The sequence below is a fragment of the Procambarus clarkii genome, chromosome 67 (assembly GCF_040958095.1).
Source record: "Procambarus clarkii isolate CNS0578487 chromosome 67, FALCON_Pclarkii_2.0, whole genome shotgun sequence".
NCBI lineage: Eukaryota > Metazoa > Arthropoda > Malacostraca > Decapoda > Cambaridae > Procambarus > Procambarus clarkii.
In genome coordinates, this window is record NC_091216.1 from 24232791 (window position 1) to 24243229 (window position 10439).

At 38.5% G+C, this 10439-nt stretch overlaps 3 protein-coding genes across 3 annotated transcripts; all 3 read left to right on the plus strand.

Moving 5' to 3' along the window:
- The first annotated feature begins 848 nt into the window (after positions 1–848).
- LOC123767515 (protein suex-1-like) lies at positions 849–2012 on the plus strand. Its single transcript, XM_069310202.1, has 3 exons — positions 849–873; positions 1352–1598; positions 1900–2012. The coding sequence occupies exons 1-2, from the start codon at positions 862–864 to the stop codon at positions 1595–1597; spliced, it is 258 nt and encodes an 85-aa protein (XP_069166303.1). The 5' UTR covers positions 849–861; the 3' UTR covers position 1598; positions 1900–2012.
- A 2904-nt stretch (positions 2013–4916) lies between these two features.
- On the plus strand, positions 4917–5710 carry LOC123767514 (neuropeptide-like protein 31). The gene is made up of 3 exons (XM_069310203.1): positions 4917–4938; positions 5144–5379; positions 5586–5710. Exons 1-2 carry the CDS (start codon positions 4927–4929, stop codon positions 5375–5377), a joined length of 246 nt encoding a protein of 81 aa, XP_069166304.1. The 5' UTR covers positions 4917–4926; the 3' UTR covers positions 5378–5379; positions 5586–5710.
- Positions 5711–9426: 3716 nt separating this feature from the next.
- LOC123767838 (glycine-rich protein-like) lies at positions 9427–10211 on the plus strand. The gene is made up of 3 exons (XM_045757883.2): positions 9427–9449; positions 9653–9897; positions 10123–10211. Exons 1-2 carry the CDS (start codon positions 9438–9440, stop codon positions 9893–9895), a joined length of 255 nt encoding a protein of 84 aa, XP_045613839.1. The 5' UTR covers positions 9427–9437; the 3' UTR covers positions 9896–9897; positions 10123–10211.
- The last annotated feature ends 228 nt before the right edge of the window (positions 10212–10439 follow it).

The following is a 10439-nucleotide window of genomic DNA, read 5'->3' on the forward strand; positions in this document are numbered from 1 at the left end:
AAATAGAAACTTAATAGTTTTAACACATCTTATACGATTTTTAAGAACCGGAGGATTTGTCGGCGACTTGGTCTCTCAATTGAGTTGTTGCTCACTTATACTGTCTTCAGTGATAATTTTAGAGCATTAAAATTGCTATGTATTTGATTATCTAATGGGGGTTCTAGCTGCATTTATTGATTTATTTTCTTATTTGTTTACATTCTTTTTAGTTTACTTTGTTTTTTTTACTATATTTGCTTTCTTATTTGCTGTACGTATACTGCTGTTAATTAGCATATATTTCCAATATCAAATGTATAAAGAGAAAAAGAGGAACAGAGACAGAAAGAGGAACAAATTTATAAAAAATACCTAGACGCATTGAAACTATTATTACCCTGCAATAAAAGGTCAGCATTCACAATGATTTGTCACAAAAGTCTTAGACTATTATTTGCTTCGTGCGTTACTGTGTTAATTCACACACGAGTACATGTCATATCAACGATAATGATATGCAGGAAAATCCCCATGTTCCTGCATGAGACGACACCAGCCACACAACGTTGGTAAACACGCGACTCAAATAAGACTGCTACTTTACCGTTAAGAGATATATACCCCAAGCTGATATTAGCATAAAGATATATTTTGTGTTCATATTCTCCCCGCCTGTACATTTGTGCTTGATCGGGGTTATTGTCTTGCCTGTTGGTCACCAGGGCACCCCCGCTCAAGGTCGCTAGAGGAAAGTGCTTTAGTCGGTGTTCTCGACTGTTTTCGTGTGTGTTGGTGGTCGTCATTGCTGAGGGAGGTATATATTGGGCGGCGCCGGGCGTGGCTTGCAGAGAACAGTCTCAGCCCCAGCTCTTGTACACAATGATGAAGGCAGTGAGTTGAACGGCTTTCTTCTGTCTTTATATATAACTTTGTGATGTTGCTTTAGATTCAGCTACTCGGAACAAGAATTCCAAATAGCACGGGCTATGGTGAGCCCGTAGTGGACTGAATGAGGACGTTACTTTATAGGATTACTTATAATAAATAATCTTCGATGTTTAGATATATTCCCACAAGATTTATGTTGTAGAGATATAATTGCATCATCTTAATGCACAGTTAATTTTGTCCTTACTGTTCTATATATTTGTATTTATTATTTATTTAATGTCTTTGACTTTGACGCCATATTAAATATTCTATAAGTTTTAAATAGAGACGATCTTAATGTAGCAGTAATTAAATGAACCTACTGCTGCGTCAGTGTTGGTAAATATATACACATGTATATATGTTAGTAAGTAGATCTGCATATTTAACCTGATTATTATTATTATCTCACTAAATGTAGCCCCAACTTGTGTTGCAGGTGTTTGCTGTGTTGTCTGTCCTCCTTCTTGTGGCCTCGGCCATGGCCAGCCCCGTGCCCGAGCCTGGCTATCGTCGCCATGGTGGCTATGGTGGTGGATATGGTGGTGGTTATGGTGGTGGATATGGAGGCTATGGCGGTGGATATGGTGGCTATGGAGGTGGATATGGTGGCTACGGAGGTGGATATGGTGGCTACGGAGGTGGATTTGGTGGCCACGGAGGTGGATATGGATATGGACGTTAAGGTAGACGAAGCTTTTCACCAACTTCAGACTTTCTTTCAGTATTATTTTTCAAGTAAACACGATAATTTAACAGCAACATTATGAAAGGATCTTGAGAAATAATGGAAGTTATGCAAATACAACTTTCTGCTATTTCCTTTAAACTATAGTAGTAAATGCGCATTCGAAAGTGAAAAAGATTACAACTACAACTACTATTAATAATAATAATTATAATACAGATAAAGATAATAAAATTTTTAATAATAATAATAATAATGATACGAATAATAATATTAATTATATTTTTTCATATTTCCAGGCGAGAGGTGAGGAAGGACCTGATCATGCAGGAGACAATTGGCTCCAGATTCACAACTGAGGTCCGTTCTGTGGTCATCTCAATGTGTTGGGTATCATTTACCCTCTTTTCAATTGATATTTAAGAAAATCTTTCTTTTAAATAAACTCTAATGACTTCAACAAATTGCTTATTGTAATTAACCTTTTGTAATCAGATTATTTGCGAACCTCCCTTGGAAATAAAAGTAAAAATGAGGACATAGAAGGAAACTAATAATTATATTATTAATAACCAGCGCCGTCCATCCAATCTCCCTCACACAGGAGAAATGGTCTGTGTGAGTTATATGGTCCACAACAAGTTGCACATATAGCAGGCCACTACTATTTTATAATAGTTCACTATTAACACAGCGGGTATACGTGGTGATGTATAGTAGAATAATCCTGATATTTTTACATCTAATACACGTGCCAAAATCATTACTCGTATTTGGTAGACTGTTGAGGAAAATAATACAGTACCCATGAAGACGGGAAAGTTTTGCATGTTGTAAATACGCTAAATGTACACAAACTTTTAGAATGTACCATCCCTACAGAAAACTTTCAGAATATATCAATCTCGCTCAAACTTTTGGAAGAAACTTGGGTGACATTGGCAACGGTCGTTAAAATATTCTTTATTGCTTAAAGTAAATTTAAACTAAAAAAAAAATACCCAAAAATAATAAATGACAATTAGAAGGAAAGAAATTTAATTACATTTAATTTAAATTTATATGTTTGGTTAAAATACATATTTGTTTTTATGCAACAGTGATCACAAAAACACTGATCCAAGTATGCGGAAAAACTACATGTGAAAAATGGAGAATGCTATACGCGTTTTCAGCTTAAAACGCCTTCATCAGAGCAAAGTAGAATGAAGATACGATAGTAGAATGAAGAATGATCTCCATTCTACTTTTCTCTGATGAAGGCGATTTAAGCTGAAAACGCGTTTAGCATTCTCTATTTTTCACATGTGGTTTTTCCGCACTATTTGTTTTTATTTTTCAACACCACGCAAATCTATTACAAACCCCAAAGTTACTTTGTTTTCAAGTCTACTACGGGCTCATCATAGCCCGTGCTTCTTCTTATCTTGAGATGATTTCGGGGCTTATCGTCCCCACGGCCCGGTCCTCGACAAGGCCTCCTATTTGTTACACAACCCCAGGAAGTAGCCCGTAGCAGCTGTCTAACTCCCAGGTACCTATTTACTGCTAGGTGAATAGGCGCATCAGGGTGAGTTAAACTGCGTATTTGTTTCCTCCTCCACCGGAGATCGAACTTGGAACCTCAGGACTACGAATCCGAAGTGGATTCGTAGAGTATTGAGTATTGTCTACTGAGTATTGTCTACTGAGTATTGTCTACTGAGTATTGTCTACTCAGCTGTCAGGCCCCCAGGTCAGGCTAGGTTAGTAGCCAAAAGTAGAGTAGTTCACCGAAATAAGACCCTGTGCCGTTGTAGCCCCTAAAAAATAAACCATCATTATGCGTGTAGGATAATTCCAATATATACAATATGGTGTCAATAAATATATATTGACACCATCGGGTACAGTGGCCTAAACAAAATAATCACTGCAAGTCATATGGTGACTATCAAGCAGTGGGACTTATTTATAAAGAGCTCATCGTGGACATTTGCGGATGAAAATGACGTTGTTACTCTGTAGTAGGTGATTCCAAGTATGTAGTTGTGACACCAGATGGGACAGAAATGTTAACACGTACAGTGACTCAATAAGAATGGAAATTACAGCATGAATTGTGACCACAACAAGAACAGTATCAGGAATGAAAATAGGGCCTAGCAAAATTGGGAATTGGTGAAGCGCAGTATCAGAATGAAGAGGGTTAGTGCTTAAGGAAAGACGATCCACGGGTATGGGTACCATGGAGGTCCAATCTCAGTAGATGGCGGTCATGGAGACCCAATCTCAGCGGATTGAGGCCAGGGATGTTCAAGCTCAGGGGATGGGGGGCCAGGGAAGGCCAGGCTCGGCGGATGGGATCAGTCTAGGTGGAGAGGTGATATTGACACAGTGCCAGCCATCCTGTCCGGGTTATCCCACAGCTGGTGTTGGCGAGGCTGTGTACGGAGCCACTCTCCAGTGCCTCCTATACTGGTTATGACAGAAAAAACAACAACTTTGACCTCCTCACTTGCAGAAACAACAGTTATCACTCAAGGCATGTTAGTATTTCGAATAAACACTAATTCAGGTGAGCCACTTGAATAAACCAAGATCATGGTAAGCCACTTACCATGATCTTGGTTTATACAAGTGGCTCACTTGAATTAGTGTTTATTCGAAATACTAACATATTATTAACATGTAGCATGTGGAAAGGAAACGAGAAAAGAACAGGAGCTGGAATATGAGGATGGAGTGAAGAAACACTGGCCAACTCCTGGACCGTCGGGGATCGAACTCCGACCTGCAGGAAGAAATACCATTGTTGTATTAAATAGTCCAAGAGGTTGGACATTACCTATTGTGAATACTACAAGACTAATAATAGTCATTCATTGAATCCAAATTCTTCTTCGGGAAACATTTCTTAAAATTTTCAAAAAATAAAATGTTATTAAATTTGTAGAGTTCAGTGTAGGGTTCGTAATCCTCCAGAGCTTGATAGACCTTAAGACCAACACCAATCAAATCAAAGATATCTCGTAATTTTTGAAGTTCCTCTAATAATATTTGACATTGTTTTAACTTTTTTTTAACCGGAAGTAATAAAAAATTGGACTACAATACTAATCAGCTTGAAACTCGAATTCTTGATCTCATGTGGTGACATTTTCCAGCTGACCGTTTGTTATAGTTCACGTTCTTATTTACGTGCGTCTGAAGGTGAAGGTCATTGGAACGTGTCTAGGCTGCATTATCAATGGCAGGTTTGGTTTGGACTGACCATTGTGAAGGCTGGGTATATAAAGGCGGACCTCGGCTGTGGACAGTCAGTCACAACCTGAACCTCCAACACCATGTTTAAGGCCGTCAGTTCCAACAAAGTTTTCATGTCTTTAAAGGTTTTCCTTTCAACTGGTCGATGAAATCGCCAGGTTTAGAGACCTTGATGCCATTGTCTGAATCACGAAAGCTTGTTAATATACTAATGTTCCAAATGAGAATTTACGAAATTTGTTTTTAAATAATTCTGTTATTAATCATTTCTCAAACCCTCCTTGTGTTGTGTTGCAGGTGTTTGCTGTGTTGTCCGTCTTCCTTCTTGTGGCCTCTGCCATGGCCAGCCCCATGCCCGAGCCTGGCTATCGTCGCCATGGTGGCTATGGTGGTGGTTATGGCGGGTATGGTGGCGGTTATGGTGGTGGATATGGAGGCTATGGTGGTGGATATGGAGGCTATGGCGGTGGATATGGAGGCTATGGTGGTGGATATGGCGGTGGATACGGAGGCTATGGATACGGGCGTTAAAGGTGAAAATAACTGGCTAATTTTTTACAGTTGAGTAGCATGAATGATATCATGTGAACATAAAAAGAGCACAACTGGTGTTAAGGAGCCAGTGTACACAGCCGCCCGACGGTGGCTCTAAGTTTAATTAATATGATGACAAATTTAGTGTCTTAACACATATCATAAATGACAAACTTAATATTTGTAATAAATAATTTGTTTCCAGAAGGACATCTGTTCTCCGGAACAAACTGCGACTCTCGTCAACGTTTACGACTCAGTAGTTCAGTACCTTCCACATTTACTCTTTCGTGACACTTGTCTTATTAAACAATAAATTATTTTTCAAAATTGTGTCTCATTAAAATGTTACCAAAGTTTATTTATTGTTTATTAACGACCATTTGGCTTGTTTGAAATTGGGCGTCAGTCGTATCAACGAAGGGAGGGTTAATTAGGTTACCACCAGTACTATCTGACCAACAAGAAAATATATTTCAGGTCTGCCCATAACTCTGAACAAAAATACACTCAGTGTATTTATTCTGAAAATGGAAATACATCTTGTAGGTATGTATATTCCTGACAAGTGTCATGTAAACCTAACCATCCAACGTGTTGGGCATTGCGGCCAGCGACCTGTAAGGAGGTCATTAGGTTAATGTGAAATGTTTATTTGTAAACACAATAGTCATTCCTAAACTTTATGCAGAATAATTGGAAAAGTAAACCTTCTAGGTACCGGTTTGGGCTTGGAGGCCTATCATCATCTGGATGGTTGTTAAGGTCCCGTCATCTGTTTACTGACCAACCAGCAAGTATACTTCGATCCAGAACTAAAGCATACTCTCAAGTGTATATACACAGAGAAGCAGCATACACCTTTAGATATATATATATATATATATATATATATATATATATATATATATATATATATATATATATATATATATATATATATATATATATATATATATATATATATATATATATATGCATGGATTACATCAACATATATGTGCTTGTATTTTTTTTTTAATATTCTTCGACAAAATAGTCACATAATATACATTCATTATTGAAACTTAATGTTTTTCTCTGAAATCATGAAATATTATATTTTGTTCTATATCATATATTATTGTTTAGCTGAAAGTGAATTTAATACAATAATATTTTACCTATAATTTTCTTTTAATAAAACCGAGAGAAGAATGAATGTCATTTTCTTAGCGTTTTAATATATTTTTTTTTATGTAATTCGTAAATATTTTTGGATTCACAATTAATTTCCTACAAAGCACCTCCAATACAAACCAATGGCTATATATGCTCTCAGAGGTGTATCTGCTTCTCGGTGTATACACACTGAGAGTTTAATTTAGTCCTGGACTATGTTCAGGGCTAAAGTGTACTTGGTGGTTGGTCAGTAATCTATTGTGGTGGTCTTAATAACCCTCCAGAAGGTTAAGACCAACACCAAATCAATGCGAACCCAAAGAGATCAGGTTACTTTCTTTTTAGCCTCTCTTCAACGTTGTTGTTGTTGTGTTAGATTCAGCTAATCGGAACAAAAAGTTTCAAATAGCACCGGCTATGGTAAGTCCGTTATGGACATACATGGCACAGGAGCGGGGCTGTAACTGGTCTCTCTTCAACCATCATCCTATCCTCATCTGAATGTAATACAGTCGTATGTTCCTCTGTATTTCAGATTCAGGAATCGCGAAATTTGTGAAATGGAAAACCTCCTATTGGTTTTCCTGTGATAAATAATATACACATTAGTTCCTGTTTCATCCTCAACGCTGGGCGGATGTCTGGCTTCTGAATATAGCCGCAAACCTGGATTGCGATTTTGCCTAATAAGCTTCAATACTGTGTTGGGCATCCTTCAACTGTCCAGACTAATTCAGTGGTGAACTAATATTATCTGGGTCAATAATCCAGGATCTGGGTTACACGAAAGTTGATAGATTGTTTATATTTTCCTGTTTGAATATATTATTAGGCAGATCTTTCGGTGTCGGTTAAACCAAGAGGTGCTGTGTATCGGCGGGTCTTGGAGGGCTCCTGATGTGTCCTCAGGCGATAGTAGATATCAGGCTTCTTTACTGGCCGAGAGTAGTAAGAACATGTGGAGGCCAAAACCCTCAGTAGTTTCAAAGGGACATATGACATAGAGTGCCGGGAAGACAGGACACCACTGAACACAGCTGTCATCCTGTAACTAAAGTTAGATTATTATATATATTACATATTTTCCTGACCTGGCTTAGTTTTGCTACTCGGTTTAGAAGTTTATTCGACTATAAAAAGATCAATGGGGCGCCGTTGACGCAAATATCAACTATGGTCGATAGTACTCTGTGTGTGGTTAAGGTCCAACGAACATATTCCCCAGGGTGTAGCCAGGGGTTGACAAACATCTGCCGAAGTGGGCATTTACCTGCCGCAAGGAACAGTTGTTTTTCAGCTGACAGGTAATGTACAGCCACTAGGGTTTCTTATTATCGTAATGCGAACTGTCAGTGCATATACGGCCCCTCTACCGTTGTAGCCTTAAATAAAATATAACACTTTCTTATTGCTTTCATGCTTAAAACAATGCTTCTGCATGAGAGGTAATTTCAACATGTGTAGGGATTCCACCATTGTATACTGCCATTATCGGGAATAGTGGTTGAAACAAAAGAACGACTGAAAGTTATTTAGTGACTATCAAGCAAATGGATTTATTCAAGAAGAGCTCAATGACTCATATGACTTCATTGTGGATACCGTTCGATTAAAATATATTGTTACCCAATAATTTAGGAGATTACAGTACGTATTGTCACTCCAGCTTGAATTAAGATGTTGACAATGATAGTGACTGAACAGAATATGGTAAAATACAAGAAGAAGTGCGACAGCAAAAGAACAGTATCAATCAATGAAAATTGGCCTAACAAAATGGGGGTTTGGTGATGTTCAAGATCAGCATGAAGAAGATTGTTACCTACGGAATGATTATTCAAGAGCATGTGTTCCAAGGAGGACCTGTCTCAACGTTGGAAAGGGGGCAGGGGAAAGGAGTGTCCATCTCTGGGGATGGGATCAGTGTAGGGTCCGTCTAGGTGGAGAGGTGATAAGGAACACACACCTTATAGACACTGGTCCCATGGAGGACGAATTTCAGATCAATAGTGCCAGCCATCCTGTCCAGGTAATCCCACAGCTGATGTCGGGGAGGCTGTCTACGGAGCCACTCTCTAGTGCCTCCTGTACTGGTTACGACACAAAAAACAAGCTTTGTCCTCCTCACTTTCAGAAACAACAGTTATTACTCAAGGAATGTTGGTATTTCCAATGAAGACTAATTCAAATGAGCCACTTGTATACACTAAGATCATGGTAAGTAGCGTATTAATATGTAGCACGTGGAAGGGAAACGAGGACAGAACAGGAGCTGGGATATGAGGATGGAGGGAAGAATCACTGGCCAACCCCTGAACCGTCGGAGATCGAACGCCGACCCGCAGGAAGAAATATCATTGTTGTATCGACTAGTTCGAGGGGTTGGACATTATCTGTTGCGAATACAATAAAACCAATAATAGTCCATTCATTCACTTCAAATTTTTCTTCGGGAAACATTACTTTAAATTTTCAAAAAAATAAATGTAATTAAATTTTACAGTTCAGTGTAGGGTCCTAATCCTCCAGTTGTTGATAGACCTTAAGACCAACACAAAACAAATGCTAACCAAAACATATCTCGTAATTTTTGAAGTTCTTCTAATAATATTTGACATTGTTTTAACTTTTTTTTAACCGGAAGTAATAATAATTTTGACTACAATACTATTCGGCTTGAAACTCGAATTCTTGATCTCAAGTGGAGACATTTCCCAGCTGAACGTTTGTTATGATTCACGTTCTTATTTATGTGCGTCTGAAGTGAAGGTCATTGGAACGTGTCTGGCTGCATTATCAATGGCAGTTTTGGTTTGGACTGACCATTGTGAAGGCTGGGTATATAAAGGCGGACCTCGGCTGTGGACAGTCAGTCACAACCTGAACCTCCAACACCATGTTTAAGGCCGTCAGTTCCAACAAAGTTTTCATGTCTTTAAAGGTTTTCCTTTCAACTGGTCGATGAAATCGCCAGGTTTAGAGACCTTGATGCCATTGTCTGAATCACGAAAGCTTGTTAATATACTAATGTTCCAAATGAGAATGTATGAATTTTTTTTAAATAATTCTGATATTAATCATTTCTCAAACCCTCGTTGTGTTGTGTTGCAGGTGTTTGCTGTGTTGTCCGTCTTCCTTCTTGTGGCCTCTGCCATGGCCAGCCCCATGCCCGAGCCTGGCTATCGTCGCCATGGTGGCTATGGTGGTGGTTATGGCGGGTATGGTGGTGGATATGGAGGCTATGGTGGTGGATATGGAGGCTATGGTGGTGGATATGGAGGCTATGGCGGTGGATATGGAGGCTATGGTGGTGGATATGGCGGTGGACACGGGGGCTATGGATATGGGCGTTAAAGGTGAAAATAAATGGCTAATGTTTTATATATTTCTATATATATTTTACAGTCGAGTAAGATGAATGATATCCTGTGAACATTGCAAGAGTACAACTGGTGTTAAAGAGGCAGTGTACACAGCCGCTCTCCAGTGGCTCTAAGTGTAACTAATATGATAACAAATAGTGTCCTAACACATATCATAAATGACAAACTTAATATTTTTAATAAATAATTCGTTTCCAGGACACATGTTCTCTGGAGTAAACTGCAACGATCACGACTCAGTAACTCAGTACCTTCCACACTTACTCTTCCGTGACACTTGTCTTACTAAACAATAAATTATTTGTCAAAATTGTGTCTCATTCCAATGTTACCAAAGTTCTTTGTTCAATCTTTGTCCCGCGCTGTGTTTGTTTATAAGTTTTTTATATGCCTTTGTTTATAAATCATTGTTCATAAGTCTTTGTTCCAGCCTGTGTTTGTTCTTAAATCTTTGTTCATCAGTCTTTGTTCAGCCTTACCTCTGAAGACAGGTATTTGGCTTTTTTTTTCATCCT